A 21473-nucleotide genomic window follows, 5' to 3' on the forward strand; every position below is an offset into this window, starting at 1 on the left:
AATGCTCAAGTAATGTGGCGTCATTAAACATGTAGTGTCTCTCAGGCTCAGAGCCTTCCCAGAAACCCCCACTCTGGCCCTGACAACTCTAGCCTGACCAGAAGTGGAATATCCTTCTGGCAACAGCATTGGTGAGCCAGATGGAAACCATTTGGCAACTAAAGGGTGTAAATACGTGTTTAGATCCAGAGGTTTCCCCAGACAATGCATCCAGTATGTTTGGCATGGGTAGGCTAAGGAATGTCAGCGCCGGGCACTTAACAATTCTATGTTTAAGCATCGATAAATGCATGAGGAGCCAGCAGAGCCAACACGCGCTCAGCTGACTCCTTCCCTCCTTTCTTCCGCTGCTGCAGTTAGGCGTCCCAGGCACATTCACAGAGCAAGACGCTCCACTGACAAGTTTTAGTTTAAACTTCCTGTCTGCCGTGTAAGGTTTTTTTCTAAGTCTCACTTTTTAATCTCTCATAGTAGCCGGTGAGTTGGGGGAAAGGAAAAGAGGGAAATAAAGAAGCCTCCAGCAGCCTCTTCTTAAGAGTTTACTGCTGAGATAAAAGTTAGCTGTGAAAGAGGTGCAATTCATACACCGTGAGTCTCCGAGGCCTTGGAAAAATATCCCCTCTGACCAGGAATGCCTGAGCATGAAGCCTTCTTGAAAATCGCTTTTTCCTCCCAGCAAGGGCAATGAAAGAAACTTGAGCCCTAGCTAGCCTATGTGTGTCTGCAAGTCTGGATGTCTATTTACACATGGTAGAGCATTTCCCCGCTTTTCTCCGAGCTGACACCAGCTTGTATATAGGGACACTCGGTGGATTACAGCTGGTGACAGTTTACTGCTGACTGGCCACAGGAAAAATAATCGGAATCAATTACGCATTGTCCCTGGCCAGGGCCTCTGTCTTGGCTGTTGTCCTCTATCAATCAGGTGAACCCCAGGGCAGAACTGGGCACCCTGAGATGCAAAAGCGCTTGTCCTGCAGTGACGGAGCTTAGCGACTAAAGATCTCCAAAGGGAACAATGTCAGAGCTACTTGTTCTTGACACAAGACACGGAGGAAGCAGTTGTGTTTGCTTAACTGGAGGCCTGTCACCCGCTGCTTGGCTAACTGCAGTGTACGGTAGGAGGAGCTGTCTCCTGTCTGCGTTCGTGTTATTTGCGTTTTGCATGACGGGAATCTTTCCTAATTTCCCTTTTTGCTTTTACTTTCCTGCCACATAGGATATGTGGGAAAGATTCAGACCCAATGAAAAGAGAAAGGCAAACGTGAGTCTGCCTACACACCACCAAAGAGTTCACAGGTTCTGACCCGAGGAGACACCGGTAATGTATGTGGGCCTTGCCTAAACAGACCGCCAGGCATCTGAACTGTGGCCGAGTGGAAATGCCTGTGTAAAGTCGACTCTACTTCCTTAGTTAGGCCCAAGGAGGAAATCCCCAAAATAATTTGACTTTCACTTAAACCATATTGGAAACAGGACCTGAAGAGTGAAAGAAAACCTTTGACATTCGCCATTGCTTCCTTTCAGTGGACTAGTACATTGTCATAAGAATTGAAGCAGGATACTGGAATAAGAACCGTCATGTAAATAGATTGCACCTTTGGAGGTATATTTAATTAAAGTGGACACTTTTCTTTAGAGAACAGTGGTTTGAAATTTTAGTTTTATGACAACTAATGTTGAACCTGCAGCAGATTATTAATTACATTTGGAGGTCTCAGCACCAATTTATTTCTAATATCAAGGGTTGCCTCATGAGATACCTTGATTGTAAGAATTGTAAGAACAGCTTAAAGTTGTTCTGTCTTTAGCAATTATATTTTTGAGCTATAATATAGCTTGTTTTTCTTTTTTACTTTTAAATCTAGTTGTTGAAAAAAAAAACAAAACAAAAAACAAAAACAGTTCCCTGACAATCCAGACTGTCTGGGTATGATTTTTATTTTTTTCTGTAAGGAAGGCTGGCTAGTTAGGAGAACAGAGAGCTTGCCTCACAGCTGATGTCACAAATCGCAAGGTGATTTCACCACTTGTCCAAATGACACTTGGCTGCTAAAAACACCACAGTTTTAGAGAGCTGTCGAGGAGAGGAGAGGGTAAGTCAGGATGTTTCCGTGTGTGACCGCAGGGGAATGACTCCCAGGCTAGTCACACGGGTTGCTTAATTTCCATGTACTCTGAGCCCCTCGACTTCAAGGCTCGACAGCTTCCTCCTTCACGGCACCAAACCTTGATGTGAGGAACGCAAAGATAGAAGAATGATGGGTTGGGGTTTGTCCTGGCTTGAAATCTAGGGAACTTGCTTACAAAGATGAATAGAAACCTCAAATAAAACAAGGAGACTTTATACACCAAATAGAAAGAAAGGATGCTGTGCTAACTGTAACTTACAACAAATAAAATGTGTGAAAGAGTTGGGAGTTACGGTTAGGCAATGCAAGGCCATCAGAATCAGAGACCAAACATTTAAAACGAAATTATGATGAAAACCAATGGGCCTTAACTTTTGTAATATAGGGCATCAATTGTTTTGGAAAGGGGCCATGTACATCTTTCTGCAAGCAGTGTGCTCTGGTAAGTCAAAGAAACCATGGAAGACACCATGGAGGAGCTCTGGGTGAAGTCTTAGTGCTGCCCTGGGCCTATGTACACACCATGGGGGCTTTGTCTTCCTTGCAAGGCTCACAAGAACATCACTTAAAGGATCAGTTTTTGATTTCGGTCAGATGGGTTGAGCTAAAGCAAAAGCCAAATGGAGTGAACCAGGCTTGGCCATTTTTAAAAGAAACCATCAGAGATGGTGAACGAGGGTGGGTCCGAGAAAGTTCTTCTCTAGCTCGACTTTTTAAAAAGTGGAATATTGAGTGATGAGGTAGGTGAAGTCTGTTCTCCCTTGGCTAGAGACCCTTCCTCACACCCTTATCCCTTTTGACCATTGCAAAAGAGCTTTGTCCTAGGGAAGGGGTGGACAGGGGTTGGGCTTGGGGGGGGGTAAGGACGAATAATCGAAATAGTGTCAGAGTTAGCTAGTGCCAGGAAAAACACACTTGGACTCAGCTAATTTGTTCTGTTAATATCAAAGGCTACACTTGCCAATTATCTAATTTTAAGAAGTGGTAACTGAAAATAGCTACACTAACTCTGAAGTTGGTGTCTGATGGGGACCGGGAGCTTTGTCTTGTCAGAGAGCATGAATGGAGGCAGGAGACATGGGACAGTCTAGATAGTCAAGCCTGTGGCGGGAGGGAGTGGGGAGGGAGGGGGAAATGTCCCAAAGATCACAGATTTATGTAACCCAGCTTACTAATGGCAGGGGTATCCATGCTAGTAGGAGGCTCATTAGTTCGAGTGGAAGTAATTAAAACCCACGTGCAGTTTGCAGTGTTTCTTGCTCTCGCACCAAAAGGCTCCAAAACACAGAAACCAGAACAGCCGAGTGGCTGGGCAAAGCTGAGTCAAAAGTGACTTCAACCCCTTGCCCCAACTCTCCCTGTATATTTGAAATGGAAAGGTATGGTAAAGATTCTGGTTAAAAAGATGGAAAACTCAAGGTTCCTGGGCCACGCCAAGGGCTTTGACGACCTTGGAATAGGGCGAAAAGAAAAGTCGTGATCACTGATTGCTAAAGAGTATCGGGAGGAAGACTGGCTAGGCACACATTAGGGTGGCTTAAAAAATCTTTTGCCTCTAGAAGTTCTGCGATTGCCTTTGTAATTTGGAAGGCCAGCAGGGAACCAGGGGGTACCCTTTGTACTGGGTTGTGGTGGGAGTTTCTCAAGATTCAGGTTGAAAAAGGAAGAAGGTCCCTTAGCAAAGCAAAGAACTTTGGGGAGGAATAAATTTGGACTTTTCTCCTTGAAAAGCCAAACACTGGTTTTTGGGAGATGATGGACAGGGCATCTTGATTATTTAGTTTTTAGTAGAGAAAAAGTAACAAATTATGGAAGGGAAAGAATATATAAACAGGTGGAACAAGGTGGTGTTTCAATAAGAGCTTTCTTCATTTTCTTCCTTCCTTTCTCTCTCTCTCTCTCTCTCTCTCTCTCTCTCTCTCTCTCTCTCTCTCTCTCTCTCTCTCTCTCTGAAATCTTAAACCCCATTTCTGGCTTGCATTTGGTAGGATCCTGCTCTGGCTTTTATTAAAAACAGACGTTGTGAGTTCAGAATCTTCCATCTAAAGCAAGGCTTTAATAGGCGTCAGGACCCTGACCGGTCTCCAGCTCTGCTCAGGTGACCCCCGCCACAGGGATCCCCTCCCAGCCTGCTCTGCTGGGCCCCTCAATCTTGGGGGCTCAGCACAAAACAACCAGCTTTCTCTGTATCAATTCAAACTCTTCTATTTCTGTTTTAAATTCAGGGTGGTACACAAAGCCAGACCAAGTTAAATCTGGTTTTAACTCGAGAGTGTTCTAGAGATTTTGAATGGCTCAACCGTTGTCCTACAAATTCCTGGACTTGGGATCTTCAAACCTGGTGGCTCCCCCTTCCTTCCTCACAGCCCTCACCCTGGCAATTCACACGGGTTACTTACTGACTCCCACCCTTCTGCCTGCGTGCAAGCTCAAAAATACCAAAGCTAACTCCACCCTGCTTAGCAAATCCATTTAGCATCCGAAAGCTGATTTTTCTGAAGAGCATTTGTTTGGCAAGCTAGCTTATTGGAGACCGACAGGAAAAGCAGTGAAGCGAGCAGGCAAGACTTGCACACCCATTCCTGAGCGTGGTACAGCCGCAGGTCCCCCTGGCTCCTTCTCAGAGCAAAACAGACAAAACAACAGAGTTCAAGGCTCTCCTGGGACTTTGCCTTCCCACTCTCACATCCCCACCCCCACCCCCTTTTCCCCTCACAGCCTCCATACCATCCTGGCACAGCGGCAGACACTTTCCCAGTCAATTTGAGGGTTTCTAAAAACAATAAACTTGATCTTGCCTGTAGCAACATTCAATGTTGAAATGTACGTTTTTGATGTGGAAAGGAAATTCTTATGAATACGCTGCTGCAGCGCTGTGGTTGCCCGGTAGAGTATGGATTTACTTTCCTAAGGGACAGCCGCCATGCCTGTGTTCTTGATGTTCACAACGTGAGGGAGGACATAACTGACAGCTAGTGACTGGTGACCAGGGCTGCTGTTAATCATCCTCAAGTGCACAGGAGAGCTAGCCATAGCAGAAATGTCAGACTCTGGGAGGTCCCTACTGCTAGCCCCTCTTGTGGTGGCCGAACCTGGGCTCTAGAGGTGGGCTGCTGAGGATTAGAGCCTAGTAGGGCTGGCATTAGGCAGGCTGTTGGCCTCATTGTCTGTCTGGAAAATGTAAATAGTAGCCTATTTTATTGGACTCATGAACCTTAAAAATGTGTGTGAGAGGCTTTTAGGACAACATTTAAGATTGAGAGCAACATAAACATTATGAGAAATTTAGCTCAGTTTCAGCTAAGTTGAATTTAGAAAGAGAAAAAAAAAGCTGGACTGAGTATTCCCATGTTCTTTGAGTAGGACTCAAGTGGTGGTAATAGTACTGTCTCATCTCAAGATCTGGATGACAATCCTGCAAGCAGTATCCTTTGGTTCCCAGATGGGGGACTTATCTCTTGAAGGTGAAGGAGTCACCCAGCTCGTATGACTTTGAAGTCAAGTTACCGCATACGCTTTGCCTACCAGCCCTGGGCCTCTCTTTCCTCTGCCCATTATCCCTGTCACTTTGAAGGGCAAAATACAAGCCCCACAGTCCTACAGGTGCTATGGAGGCTGAACGGCATGAAGTGTGATAGACGTGGTTAGGTTTTGCTCAGTGGGGCACATGGATATTCCAATTCTGTGAATTAAAGTTTATCTTCACATATGGGATAATTTCCGTTGTCTTTACATTTTCTGCTTTTGGGGATGGGGGTAAAACTCCACAATAGCTTATATCCTTTAAAAAGGTCAAAAAAATAACGATATGGTGACTATGTGGATGAAGGGAAGCATGCAGCTTTACCGTAGTATGTTCCAAGTTCCATTGATGGTAAGTTTATATCATGTGACAATCAGGCCAGAAAGTCTGCTTCTAATTGTCAAAGTTAGTCTATCTGATATATAATCCTCATGTCTACATTATAATCGCTGTGGATTTTTTTTGCAGATTAGTTGGCTAGATGTTACTTCGTTTACATTAAAGTTAGCAATACTGGGGTCATAGAGCAGAAAGCGGATGCCTAAAGTTCCTTGTGTCAATGGTTTTCTAGGTTCCACGGGGGATGGAGAAGGCAAGACTCATACCCCCGTCCTGACCTACCCGCAGCTTGCCACGACCCAGCGGCAGCTTTTTCTTTACTTGCCGGGGGCTTTGAAAGTGTCGTTCACTCGGTCCCACTGGCTTTGGGGCTCACCAATGAGACATTAGAATCTGTGCCAGTTGGTTAAGGAGAGGGTCCAATGATCAATCACAAAGGGTGTCCTAATGAGCCCAGGCACCACCATGTGTCCTGCGCCCGCTGTTCCCACTGCCAGCGTGGAAACTGCAAACGTGGATGGAAAGATGTTGGCATTTTTTTTTTTTTTTAATTTTCGTTGTTGTTTTGCTTTGTTTTGAAATAAATGTTGTCTGTTACACTCTGAGAAGAGAACCAAGGAGGATCTTGGGGGGACATCTGCAGCGCTGCTGGCTTACCTTGGAACACTGGGGGGTGCCCTGGTGGGCCTGGACGGAACTTGCGGAGGGGCTCCAAAGGAGTCACTGCTGTTGGGAAAAGGAGGTAATGGGCCAGGACGGAATGGAACTGGGGGAGCTCCGGAGTGGGGGCCTGGAGAGGGGATAGCGGGAGCTGGCCCACGGCCAGATGTGGGCCTTGGGAGGGGAGCACTTATCGTCAGCCTTCGTTGGGTGGTGGGGCTCGGAGGAGGTGACCTGAGAAAAAAGACACAGTTTTGATTATTCCACTCTTCCTTCTTGTCGCAATTAATCTTTAAAACACAGTTTTGTAACTTTTGTAACAGTTTTGCTTTTAAAAAATGAATGATTTAAAATTAACTAAAAATGAAAAATTAATTAATTTTTTGACTATATAACTTAGATACACATTATAAGATTTCTAGAGGCATAAAAAAATAAATGCTGATATTTTCAGTTTCCTTCCTTCATCCCACCCTCTGGAGACAATAACAATTGTTGATATTTCTTCTTAAACATAAGGTATGTGACTATTTTCTCATGCATGTATGTACGTATGTATGTACGTACGTATGTTGTACGTATAATGGCCTACGCGCTCCCTTGTTTTAAGCTTATCTTTCTACTTGGGACACTTGGCACTATTTTACTCTTTTAACCACTATCAAGTTTCATTCTAAGGATGCATTAAGCTTGTTCATTAGAGGAGTTGGTGCCCTTTGACCCCCTCTCTCTCTGTGGGTTGGCACTATCTTGGCAAAGCATCCTCAGAAGCCGAGAGTGGGTGAGCTAAAAGGAGCTCAGTGCTGCTGGGCAGTGGCTTCCTTCCTAACCTCCTGGAGTGTTGGAGCCAGGAGTCATCGACTGGAGGTGGGGCTGGGGTGGACACCGTGGCCGTGTTGATGTCACCAATGATTGCGAGAGCTTCTTTCAGGGCTTGGTACATTCGGAGCATCTCATCTCGGCGCTGAGCCTGCTCCGCGGACTCTTCCATCAGAGTGTTCTGGTCCTCAGAAGAGTAGAGCTGTGCTAGGAGTTCAGAGTTGATGAAGTCTTTAACCTGTAAGGAAAAGAAAACAAAACAAAACAGATGAGAGGGCAAAACACAGGCTCTGGAAATCGCTCACAAGGGTCCTCCCCGAGAAAAGGGAAGCACCACAGGACTGTTTGGTTTTTGCCACCTTTCTGGTACAGAGAACAGTTTCCCTTCTGCCTTTTGTCTCTCAGAGAAAGAATGTTAGAGATAACCGAAGAACGCTCAGACTTTGCTACCCTTAGCATATGGCTTGGCAGCTACAGGGACGCCTCATGAAATTCTTAGGGGCCACTTGGTTTATATAACAGGAAGACCCCAGGAGGTAATTTTTGACGGTGTGCTGAATACAAGGTGGCCATGCAAAGGAAGCTTTGTAATTCAGGTTTTCTGTTCCTCTGCGTTCCTAATCCTTTCGTTAGATAGTTACCAAAGTAATCAAACATGACCCATTTAAAGTTTTAAAGGTATGGTAAATTCAGAATTAGTAACTATAAGTGGATATAGATATTGATCACACACACACACACACACACACATATATATATATATATATATGTTATATATATATAACAGTATCTTGTAGCAGGACGAGAATAGTGGATGCACAACACAGAATGAGTGAGGACCAGTCTCCACGCTTATCAGATCTAAGCATCAGCCAGCCACTTTATAAAGCTACAGAGAACATATCAGTTAATGATATCCAGATATCAATAAGTGCAAGTACATGTTCATATTAAGTGCGAGAAAATGAACGTACAAATCAGTGATATATATACATATACATACATACATACATACATACATACATACATCTATATCTATACCTAATCTAATCTATATCCCAATTTTCTTCAAAAGTTATCTGAATTCACCACACAGCGGTGAGATAAAATTAAAACCTCACAATGCAGAAACAAATTTAGAGATCACACAGCTGTGACATCAACCTACAATCTTCTAACTAGTGCTAATTCAATTTGCTGGAAACATATCATGCCATGTAAATGGCTAGAAAAGACAATTGATGTTCCTTCATCTTTTCTTCTCTTTGTTCTCTTATCCTCCCACTGGTAATCCAGGGCCTTTTGTATAAGTATACATACATGTCACCACTGAGCTGTACCACTAGCTTAACGTTGATAGTTTAGAGCAGCTAGCAAGTATGATAATTAGTTTAAACCAAGGAAAATAAACTTGTTGGAAGTTTTCAGTTCCTCTGTCATTTGAGAGAGCTTATCTGGATTCCTTAGATCCAGATAAAATGCCAACTCAAGAGCATTTGTTTAAACTTCAGAAAGATGACAGGATACCTGTCAGTTAAAATTATTGGATTTGTTGCTCAGAGTCTTTTACTCAGATGAGAAGGTTCTAAAACACAGTTTCATTTCTTAATGGAATTTTTTAAAAATTGAGAACACTGGAAGAGGTCAAAGGGGCAGGGCTGCAGGTGGGTTAGTGTCCGTAGGAGGCAATTGGCCTCATGGGCCAAGGGGACGGGATGGCTTCTATATTCTTGTTGTGAAGCCCTTGGGTATGTAGTTCATACCATGGGAAGGAAGGCATCCAGTTTGTCTGATATACCATTCTCACACATTAGCATGGGACACTGTGAATATAACTCCCAGTCCTGGCCCGCGGCTAGGCTCACAGTGGGCTGGGTGGCATGCGGCTCTGGGGTGCTGTTCCAGCCTGCCCTCTAGGATTTCCAGGGCAGTTTGGGAATCTGTAGAGGCAGACCAACCCAGAGTGTGTGTTGACAAGCCTTCGAGATGGTAGATAAAGACCGTTGCTGCCAAGTCTCAGAGCCTGAGTTTGAGCCACAGAAGGGAGAGAGAGCAAGGACTCTGATTCCTTGCAAGATGTTCTCTGGCGAGATCTCTGTAGCATTGTGGGTAAACACACCAACCACAGTCCAAACTGGGAAGACAGATAACTGACTGACCTCACTACTTGCCCAGAGTGAGCAGGGACTAAAGTCCAGTCTGGAGAACTGGTAGATCTTATTTCTTGACAGAGGAGGGAAAGACAAGTTTCATTTTTTTTTTTGTAAAGTTTTCAAATATGTAAAAGATTCAGTTTAATCAGTCTTGTTGTGGTGAAATCAACAGTTCCCTGTACACATTTTTGTAAGCTGAGAGTGATTCAAACATGGCAGAGATGTCATGCTCACTGTACTCAGGGGATTGTCTGGTAGGTGTGCAAAGTATATTTGATCAGTAAGTCTAGGGACTATGAGATCTCTGGTACTAATGAGAAGTGTTTAAACTTTATCTACTTGGCAATATGACACCACAAAAGGCTTTTAACAAGTGAGCGAAACAGGTCATTAGGAAAATCAATCTGGTTTTAATTGGCAAAAAAAGAAAAAGAAAACAAAAAAAAAAAAACCTCCCCAAAACCCAAAACCCCCAAAAACAAAACCCTGCAAGTGTAGTAGCAGATATGGACCCAACAGGAAGCTATTGTTTACTATTATTATTCATATTCATGGAATGATGGGCGTTTCTCAATGCCACAGTAGAATAGAAAAGATGGGTCCATGTGAATAAACACTAGAGAGGAAAAAAAGTCATCTTGTGGTGTCTGCACGAGAAAGATGAGAAAGAAAAGATCTTTCAAAAGAAGGTGTCTCTGGTGTTGCAATCCCTCTGAGTTGGAGAACTGAAAATCAAATGGCAAAAGAGAAAGTCAGATTTTCAGGAAAGGTAGGAAATGTGCCCTTAGGAATATTTTATGGTCTTTGAAGAGCTATTCACTTCTAAACACACACACACACACACACACACACACACACACACACACACACACACACACACATGCAGGTACCCATGGGGGCAGAGACATCTGCACAGACCTTCCATTGTTGGGCCTGTGTGTTTATCTGTGTGTGCACTTGGATACGAGGTGCACCTTAAAACTCAAAACCAGACGGTTTCTCTGACATCAATCATCAGCTGGGCTGAGCTCTTTTGAAGCTCTACATCTTGCTGGAGTATCGCTCAGGAGCTATTAAATACGATTTAAAAGAAAGATCCAAGAATAGTTCTAAAGCGGGGTCTGAATTAAGAATCCATGGTTCAACTATGGGATGAAATACTAGGTCCCTATGCTGCATACTGAAACTTACCTGCTACCCATTAGGCCTTCCTTTGCCAATGTTCTGAAAGAATGTGAGGCTTGATAGGAGGAGGGGAGATGCATATTATTATTTTTCCTGTAAGCAGACTAAATTGGCATTAGGTAGGCAGGTAGTGGCAGGGGATTACAGAGATTTATTGCAAAAGTGTACTTGTCAAGATACACACTTAAAGACCCAGCATGGCTTAATATTCTATTTTTTGATGTAAGAAAAAGTTTAGGCTCTCTTCTAGCCTAGCCTAGTCTCTCAGTGCCACAACTGGAGTATGCACCAATAACTCCAGTTGATAGGGGTGGGGACATTTGGGGGTAGTTTCCAGTCACTTTAGGGGCATTCTGAGCCGTTTGGGTGTTGGTGGCACAAATATTTAAGTCGAGGATTCTGCAACATGCGCACACCCCAGTGGATCTCCTCTTAGGTGAATGGAACAGAACAGACCAATTATGCTTGGACGGGAGATTTGGAGCAATATTTATGCTTTTAATTATAACACCTTATAACCTGTATGTCTTTGTGTGGCTCACAAAAATTCTCACACACAAAATCCCATTCCAGCTCAAACTCTGCAGGCTAAATAAACAGGCTTTACTCAAACACCATGTCCCACTGCTCAGTGTAAAGGAATGTGAGGTCATTAAAAATGTTCCACATGTTTTCCTCCTCCCAACTTTTAACCCTTCACTAGTCCCCTGAAAGATGTGTGCCTCTTCAAACCGTTGGTAGGAATCCTGTTTTAACACTTCACCAAGAGACGGTTTGGTTGCCTGAGAGACCAGTTCCCCGAAATCTCTGTCTCTGGGGGGTAGTCACTGCGTGAAATGGCAGTGTGGCTCATTCACGTTTACAGTGTTTTCACAGAATAATTTCATCTTGTTCATCTGGAGATGTGACACTTAGGCCACCATCCTCTTCCCTCCTGTTCTTCCCCAGCCAACTTAGTTTTGTTGTTTTCTTTCTGCAAAATACCACCTCTACCAGCTCACAAAATACAACCTCCATGGACCCACAATGACAAAGGAGGTCAGGGAAATAAGTATGTATCTTGTATCCAAAGCTCAGCAATGAGCAAAACATAAGAAAGAGTGGGAGCGTTCCTTAGTTGGAGGTAAAGATGGGGGAGCCTCTTGTGAAGTATATTTTTTGGGGGGGAGCAGATGCTGTGTTTGTCTGATACAAACAGATCATGGGTAAAGATTAGAATAGTGGTCTGGCAACCAGGACATGTTTTTCACTGAAATGTTAAAAGTAAAAAAATTTACTTTGTTCTCTTTAAGGTTGCAGGATATGCTTGAAGCTATGGCACATGCTACCACGTGCCACCGAAGAGAGGATGAGCAGAGGGCCCTGCAGCACCACTGCAAATGTGCAATGCCTCTGGGTTTCATGGTTTTTGTTTGTTTTGTTTTTCGTTTTTAAAGAATTTATAAGAATTTTTGCATTTCACTTTGTATTCTGTGAGTTTGTTTGAATGTGAGTCAGAATGTTTTAAGATTGAAGACAATGAGACACTATTTCTAATGATCAAATGAACAACGCTAATTAAATCTTTGAGTCCTATGAACTCTCTGGGGAGATAACTCTGTGGCTATACTACATGGGGGAAGACGCCCTCTGAGTCGCAAGGGCTCACTTAGAGTTCTCACTCTCAACCCTGTGCCCTTATCTGCTGCTGAATTTGAGATAGCATCAGACCGAGCATCAGCCCTGTGGTACAGGTTTGGCTCTGACACTCACAGCTGTGTCATCCTGGGCAAGTCACTTTTCATTGCTCCAGTTCTCCATGTGTAAGATATGGAAGAGAGAAAAAAAATGTTCAGGGGGTGCAAATAAGAAAACACATCTACCGTCCATGGTATTTTAGAATAAAGCTGGATTCTTTCATTCTGTGGTGAGATGAACTCGGAGGGCATGCCATGGGGCTGTTATGTGTGCTGATCTTAAAGTCCCACACAGGACTTTGCTGCTTTGACTTGAACCTGTGGCCGCCTGTCATAAACTCACAGTTCCTTTGTGCTGCTGGTCCCTCGTATGTTTAAGTAACGAAACAGCTGCTGTGTTTCAATAGACAAAGGCTTACAGTATGTCTGAGGCCAGGCATTTATTGCCTGGCTTTAAACTTCTTAAACAATTCCATATGGCGAGCTGAGTGGCAGAACACTTAATGTAAACTTTCAAAGGAAACTGCCCACCGATTCCCGAACTTTATGAAAAGCTGGCTGAAACATATTCCTTTTCAGGAGGCTGGACAGCATTCCTGCTTCAAGGGTGAAAGGCCATGGGCTGTAGAAGCCAGCTTCAGCGCTTACTCATTCCAAAGAAATACCAGTTTACAGGAGAGGTGGAATTCAAACTTTTCTTAGTTGTGATTCTGTTACTAATTCTCTCATTTTATCAATTCAAATCAAATTAAAAAAAAAACAACACAAAACAAAACCAGCTTCCCTGTACGGTGTAGGCTCATTGATTTATTAGGTCTGTTTCTTTGTATTTAACAGGATACAGCTGGAACGGACAGAAAGGCTCAGTCATTGAGATGCCACGAGAATGTGGGTACCTTGTTTTAAAAAGATTTCATTCTCTATTTGAAAAATATGTAATGGACACATGAAGTGTTTTTATATACAGGCAAATAGAAGCAAAATAGCACTCAAGAAAAGCCATCACCGTAGGTATCTGAACTCCATCACCGTAGGTATCTGAATCACTTCTGGTAGATGCAAAAGCTACATTTTTTTAGCACAGACAGCCATCACTTCACAAGAAGGCAGCATGGTTGGCTTTCTCTACATTCCTATTAGTCTCTGCTTTACCGTCTGACCCTGGAGATCGGGTCTTAATTGAAGTCTCCTTTCCCAGGACTCGTATGTGAGGTCTTTCTTAAGAAAACTGGCAAAGTTTCTCCTCCAAGAATAATATTCTGTTAGGTGGGTGTTTGGACATTTCATTAAAGCAAGTAGATTCCGGCATTGAGGAGCTAGGGAAATTAGAGTAACCCGTGTGCGTTGCCTGTTTTTGTTTAATTTTGGAGGTGAAAGTAGAATAGATTTTGTAGTAGGATTTTTTTTTTTCCTTCCTTTTAACTAATTTGTGTCAAGCTACTTCTCAGAGCCACGGACAGGAAGTATGGTTTCCTGTGCTGGCGATTTAATATAACGCAGAGCTTGAACCGAAGGCAGGAGTAATGACTCTCAGTAAAACGGTGGAAAGATAAATGATCCTTAATCAGGAAAATGTTTAAATAAGCAAGAGCCTGATATACCACAGCAAAACAAGCTGACTCCATTGGCGCAAAGTTAAGAGGGTAATTTTGAAGACCCACAGACTATTTGCTTGGTACTTCAGATTTGTCTAAATGGCTTGCAGCCACATCTGTCACATTCTGATGGGTCTGTGAGGTCCCTTCATGTTCCCGCTGAATTTCCAGAAGTGACCGACTTGAATTTAGAGGGGTTACAGGTTTTGCTTTAGGTCAGACAGCTGACCGCTGACCAACCACAGTGATATTTATAGTTTTTACTTTTCCAGATCATTGCTTACCTGCTGCGTAGCTTCAAAGCGTCATGTTTATCTTCCTTGGATACACAAACATAATCAAATACAAGTTTGGTCACATGAGAACTCAGGGCTTCTTAACATCAAGACACAGACAACTCCCGAGGTTACAGACAAGTAGATTGTCGTGAACTTTAGAAAGAAATCTTGAAACACAGAATGACTAATAGCCATATTAATTACGTAACTTTACCACAGTACCCTATTCTTTTGGAACAAATCCTCAAGTCAGATATACTTACTACTGCTAGTGGTTTACGTATGGACGACACAAACCCATAGCAGTCAATTGGTCACATTAGGCCAATAGACTTAGAAACCAGGATTCTCCTGAATTCTAGTGTAGGGTACTTTTCAGTTTTATAATCTGATTTCTGAATTTTCACAAGCTATGTTCATAGCATATTTAAAGCACAACATGTCATGAGAAGACACATATAAATAAGGCCGTTGGTTCCCCTTTATCAGGATTCAGAAAAGTCAGCTTCTCTAATAAATAACTATTTTTGCCAATTGTGCTTAACCTGCACAATTTGTCTATTTTTTTTTAAAGTGCCACATCCAGATTGCCACCAACCAAAGAAGGAAAGAACCAAGCAAAACCAATAGTTCTTGAATGGCTATAGTAGTAGGGCTCTGAAAGATTGTTGTTTGTAGCATCTTCACCTCAGGAAGCCAGGCTGAGATGGACATAGTGGCTCACACTGGAATTTCAGCACTTGGGAGGTGGAGCCAGAAAGGTACCTTGTGTTCCAAGTAAGCCTATCCTACGCAATGAAACTCCGTCTCAAAAAACTGCCCTCCAAAGAACCAAAACGACTGACTGCAGTGTCAGGGATTAAGGTAAGATGCCCCTTCCTAGGTAAAAAGCACATTCTATCGTTGATATAGATGATCAAAATGATCATTTTAACATATATGGTGTAGGCCTTAAACTCAAGGCCTAGCAGTGCTGGCATCTGATTTCATCTTGCTTTGCAAGGCCATGAGCATGGTAGTCTCTGCACCCTCCCAGAAGATAGCCAGTTAGAGGCAAGTCGATGCAGTGGTTGGACATTTCCTTTGTGATCTCTCCTAAATTGGTCGCCCCCTTACAAAGGCAGAGCCACATACTGGGCAGTAAGTGCTTCAGATATTTAGAAAACATCACAGCGACACTCAAGAAAAGGTACTCAGTTTCCAGGCACGGAGGGGTTAGAGGCTAAAAGGAGAGAGCTTACAATCACTTACGTTATTGATCATAAGATGCATTATTGTTTTTGGAATTAAGTCTCGGATGCATTTGTTGATTATTGACATGTAGGAGTCTACTAGGTTGCGTATGGTCTCCACTTGCCTCTCCAACTGTGGGTCCATGGAAAAGTTTTCTGCTTGTCCATTTTCATCATTTTCAGTCTGACAGAATGGAAACAAAATGTGGATTATCTCATATTCTCTCTCAGAGTAAAAATACCAAGCATCAAATGATTGGTTTCCGCTTAGGATAGTCAGTCAGAATCTTGCAATTGTCTTTTTTACTTTGAACTTACCACATTCTAGCAAAAGTAAACATTCTGATTCCAAATGGACGTTGAGACAAATAGCCAAATAAACAGTGTACCTAACAACACACCTCAAGAGTACAACCTAGCCTTAAGCCATTTGTAAGCCGGCCCGTGGCCTGAGTCCAAATAAATGATGCAGATGTGAGCCTCTCCCTGGGAGGTGTCTCCAGGGATCCTATAGATTACAGTGACCTTGATGTAGTTCTGGCACTGCTGGCTCTGCTCTGGACTGGATCAGCCCAGACTCAAACCTCAGTCCCCTAGGACTGGCCAGGAGTCCAAATTTGAGATCTGGAAGATAACTCATTCTTTCATGCACTTGCTGGAATGCGCTGTGTAAATTCATGCTTCTGTCGTCACCGTGGAAGACTGGCTCCATTGCGGGAAAACGGGCCATTTTAGCTTCCAATGTGTTATTCTTTGAATAAAGCAGAACCCTTTCCTACACAAAGAATTTATTTGTGCAACATGAGCGAGGCATCTGTTTTCTATACTATACGACTTGAGTTAATTAATTTTGGCTTATCCACCCAGAGGCTGGGCTGGAATGGCATCTTCATCATTAAGAGCTGACCTATTGGCTTGGCATTGAAATCAATTTAGAACAAATGGTCTCTATTTCAAGTCAGGTTGAAGCAGCTAACCCTCAAACCATCATACAGATATTGTTAGTGGTCTGGCTACTTTCTCATATTTGGAAAGATTTAATTATGAATGTAAAGGGGGGGGAGAATAATTTATTGCTTCTGACATTGGCATGAAGTACTTTTCCTGGGAAATGTACGTACTTTGATCTGCCAGGTTTTCAATGAGCTCCAGGCAAAGCACTGTGCTAACTGACTGGGTCTGTAAATGAGGGGGTCTTTTCTTTGAATTGATATACACGTATGAAAGCCACATTTTTTTTTTTAGGCTACAAAATCATCAATAAAAATGTATAAGCATTTCTGTATCAGAAGGGTCTCTTTGAAAACATATACTCGCTCTAAAAATCCGTGGTCCTTTTCTGCCCTTAGGATGTGGCCCTGTGCTTTGCTGTGGGCTGTCAGAATAAGGGGATCTCTGGGGCAGCTGGATACAATAGCTAGGCAGAAAGCTGGGATACTCCGAATCTTAGGGGTTCTCCTGCTCTGCTCTTTTTCCTTTTTAGTGGTCTTGGGTCACTAAAAGAATTGCATCTGGTGTAACAGTTCTGTTCTTTTTTGTTCTTTTTTTTTTAACAGGCTTGTGACACACACATATTTTAGATGAAAAGAATCTAAAACATTTCTAGTTAAAACTTTATTTTAAACGCAAAACTACTACTGCTGCTGCTGCTACTACTATTACTGCTATTCTACCACTACTACACACACCTGTCTGTTATCTGCATAAGCCCCTTTCCAGAAGCCCCCTCTCCCTCCCACTCTTTCTCATGTAGACCCCCTTCGAATTTCAAATCTGCTTCACTCTTTCAGACAAGCTCCTGCTGCCCTGAAGCTATCCCCCCACCACTTCCTCTGAATTCATTCTTGCACTTGCTTGTGTTATCTACCATTCATCTTAAATCCTCCCCCTTACAAGACACTAGGACTGTATCTCTCCATTCTTAGTGCAGATCTCAGGGTTGTCAGAGGAGGGGGAGAGGGAAAGGGGGAACTCGGTTCACACTACAAAGGGCTTTACCTCAGTCCACAAAACTGCCCTAATGCACAAAACCTAGAATTTTGTGGAGAAAATTTCTTTCTATGTAAAATAACATGAGCCTCCACAGTGCTGACAGTACAATCCAGTTTGTTTTTCTGACATAAAAAAAAAAAGTGGACTTTTGTACAATTGTATTTAGCATCGGAGTGTGATGGCATTTCAATATCAACGTGCTTTCTCACACAAGGCCTATTTTTAGCATTTGTTTTGTTTCACATACCATAATAAGCAGCTTGTATAGGAGAGCTGCATCTCAGTGCTAACACGTGGGCACCGGGGTTACTGTATCCCACACAGGAGCATGATAGGGCTCCGAGTGCCGAAATTCATCCAAATGATGGAAAACGATGATTTCCGAAACAATGAAATGACTACATTACACCAATTCAGTTGTAAGCATGAAGCAGTTAAGTTTAAGAGGAGTTTCTAGGAAAATGTCACGAAGATACTGATATTCTCAAGAACGAAATGACTGAACCCAAAGAGGAAAGCTGAATGAACAAGGCACACTGACTCTCCAGGTTGGGGGGGGGGGGACTATATTATTTGATTTCGTACCTCCCCATTCCACATCACACTTAACATTTAACCTTGCTTTACAGTTGCTTATCAACATGCATTTGTATTTTCTGGAGCAATAATCAAAGTGTCAGAATGAACAACAGACATTGGTTGACTAGAGAGGACACCCCCAGGATAAAGCCTAGGCTAGAATTTTGTGAAAAGGACCCCAGGAACCCATGGAAGAAACCCAAGACCTAACAAGTGGGATTGCGAGATGTGAAGAAAGTTTCTGCGCATGACAAGTGGGATTGCATGACGTGAGAAAGCTTCTGCGCATGACAAGTGGGAATTGTAAGACGTGAAGAAAGTTTCTGCGCAGAAAGGGGCAAGAGGAAAGCAACGGCCTACACAACAGAAAGAAAATTTTTGCCAGCTATATAGATCAGACAGGGGATTAATATCTAGCCTCTCTAAAGAACGAAGAAAATCAAATACTAAAATACCCCACTTCATCAAATGAACAAGATATTTCCAAAACAACAAACTACAAATAGCTGATACACATATGAAAAAAAATCAACATCCTTAGCCATCAAGGATCAAGCCATCACGTCAAAACTATGCTGAGATAAAAACACATTGCCCTGTAAGAATGGCTGTTCTTAAAACAACAACAACAAAGCCCACAAAGATAAGTCCTGGTGAGGATGAGCCGAGGACACTTGCACACTGCGCTGCAGGGAGTAAAAATAAGCCCAGCAATGGTGGCAGTCAGGATGGAAGCTCCTTACAAAAATAAACTACCGTAATCAGCAGCTATTCCACTCGGGGATAGACCCACGAGAATGAAAATCGCTTTAACAAAGAGACACCTACTCAACCATGGTTAATGTGATACCTCTCACTGTAGGCCAGCTATGGAATTTACCATGGTGTCTCTCAACAGGGATGGCATGAAGAAAATGTGATGGATTTTTTAAATTCTATTCTACAGAATCAAGTTATGCTCATTGCAAGAAAATGGATGGGATTGTACACCCCATTGAGTAAAGTAAAACCAGACACCAACAGGCAATCATTTTCTTTTATGAGAAACCTAAGTTTTATACACACACAGACACACACACAGACACACAGACACACACACACAGAGACACACAGACACACACACACACACACACACACACACACAGGAGAGGGAGACAAGGGCGGGGGATAGGAGGGGTCAAGGGAGTAAGCATGGCCAAAGTGCATGATGTACTTGAACAAGACATTATGAAATCCATTATTTTGCATGATAAATAATACATGAATAAATAATAGTCAAATTGGGAACATAGAGTTAAAGGCATTCCAGAATGGCCAATCAGACAACTTGAAATTCTGCGTAGCTTTTGGAAATCTGGTAGATTTGTGCTGTCGCACAAACCGTCACTACACTGGGCATTCAATGGACACAATAGAGAGACCAAGGAATCCAGAATGCAAATCTGACTTTCTTGCTTTTACACTAAAGCAGTAACTGGCCTTTCTATCGTGTCCGGGGAAGGAGTTTTAGGTGGGAGTTTTAAACCGAGTACTTGCAGCAAGAAAATGCTCCTTTCTTCTGTCCCCAACCTCAGCTCAAACCCTCTGGCCTCTTTCTGGTTGTATGCTGTGCATGAGTCCGTATTTTTTTTTTTTTTTCCTTTGTTTAAATTACAGGATTGCAATTGGATTCTTTGCAGTCAGAGCACTGAAGTGACAGCTGTTTATCATTATCCTCATCAAGGGAATGTAAAATAAAAATAGTAATTTGTCTCTGATCTTTGGGGCAAAAAAAGAGTGGTCTGCAAACATTTAACCTTTTATGTGCGGGTTCATTGATGCTGTTTACAAAATGAGAATAATACTGTAGAAACTTACTTTTTTTTTCTTCCTGAAAAACACAATGGATAGGCCATCTTGCTGCATGTTTCTTTTTCCTACATAGCCTTTGAGAAATCTAATTAAAGCAATAAAAACAACCCTACAAATATGAAGTTTACATATCTTTCTAATGAATTAGTCACACAGTATTTAAGAAACAGACTGTTTTTACAAAAATTTAAAGAAATGATCACATATTTCTGTATCCTAAGGGCTGTGTGCAGACATTTTTTGGGAGAACAGCTTTTCCTTCCACTCTGAGTCCCGGGGATTAAATTTGGGTTGTCAGGCTTGGTAGTAAACACGTTTAACTTTTGAGCTATCTCTGTGCCTCCACATCCCCCAATTTTTCATATAAAAGTTGTAAAGTATACTACTTTAACAGATGAGGGAGTGAAATATTAAATGATAGGTAATTTTCATTAAATCTTGAAGACTCCATTATAGAACTCTGTGTGTGGCCGAGCACCTATTTTTCATGTCTTTTTATTTTCCTTAGAAATTTTTCTAAATTGTTTGATAAGCCTGAGGACCATTGGACCATTCAGAAAGTGATGCTGACAGGAATATGAACATAAGGATACCAAGGTGTGGGGCTCGCTGTGTCTTTTCTCAGCCAAGGAGAATACGGGATAATATCCTATAGATCTATACACACTTTGTTCAGATTATCAAGGTGCTCTCTTTAAAACATTTAATATGATTATACAGTTTACAGTTACTGTAAACAACAGGAAAAAAAATGACTGGACCTGTCATTAGTGAACATAGTCATCATTAATGAAAACACTGTTACCATGGTAATGTACTTTCAGAGTTTTCCAGCCCCACGTTATTGGAAATGTTTTCACTGAAAACTTTTCCTGCTTCCAATCAATTGTCTTTAAGTTTTTAAGGCTCTAAAGTTATGCAGCCACACTGTGCAAAAACCCACAGTGCAGAAAGCCTCAGAGGGCGGTCTAGGTGTCAGCCTGACAATGTGACCTGTACCAGTGAATATTTAGTGTGTGGCATGGAACTGCGAAAGGTATAATGTGTAAAAGCAGAGACCCCCCCCCATGTGAGCTCTAAGCAGGCAGGACATAAAGAAAATTATGAGCCCGAGTCCATGGGTTTGCTACAGGGACCCAGGGCATAGAGGTCCGGGCACAGGCTATCTCTATGGATGGGAACATTTGAAAACAATCTCTGGACTTGGGTGAGGTTTCCAACACCAGGGGCATGGCCATCATTATCCCTCTAGGACTTTGCAGGAGCTTATGGACATTGTAGCCTTTTCCTAAGAAGCTGGGCTTTTGTTTCAGGAGAGTCCAGAGGCACAGCCTGAAAAAGCTGAGTATCAGTGCTGTGGAAATGAAGGCAACCCTTCGCATTCCTGTGACTGAGTCTTCATGTTGAGCCCTTCTTCGTGGATGAGGTAAAGAACCACGGAGGTACAGCACGAATTTCA

The 21473-nt window shown here is 42.6% G+C and overlaps 1 protein-coding gene and 1 long non-coding RNA gene across 8 annotated transcripts in view; one reads left to right on the forward strand and one right to left on the reverse strand.

Annotated features, from left to right (window-relative positions):
* Dnm3 (dynamin 3) overlaps positions 1–21473 on the reverse strand; it is a 495872-nt gene that overhangs the window by 21767 nt on the left and 452632 nt on the right. For 5 of the 7 annotated variants that reach the window (XM_006496604.4, XM_006496602.4, XM_006496601.4 and 2 more), the window contains 3 exons: positions 15612–15776; positions 7485–7711; positions 6652–6888 (listed from right to left, as the gene is read on the reverse strand). In XM_006496604.4, the coding sequence (XP_006496667.1) occupies positions 6652–6888; positions 7485–7711; positions 15612–15776 (629 nt within the window). Of the gene's footprint in view, positions 1–454; positions 2230–6651; positions 6889–7484; positions 7712–15611; positions 15777–21473 lie in introns of those variants that run through there. The other 2 variants (XM_030254626.1, XM_006496603.4) reach the window with 1 other exon arrangement.
* Positions 753–12269, forward strand: 2810442N19Rik (RIKEN cDNA 2810442N19 gene). The gene is made up of 3 exons (NR_040562.1): positions 753–1118; positions 1220–1606; positions 12104–12269. It is a non-coding gene; the product is annotated as an RIKEN cDNA 2810442N19 gene (long non-coding RNA).

The sequence above is a fragment of the Mus musculus genome, chromosome 1 (assembly GCF_000001635.26).
Source record: "Mus musculus strain C57BL/6J chromosome 1, GRCm38.p6 C57BL/6J".
NCBI classification, from domain to species: Eukaryota; Metazoa; Chordata; class Mammalia; order Rodentia; family Muridae; genus Mus; species Mus musculus.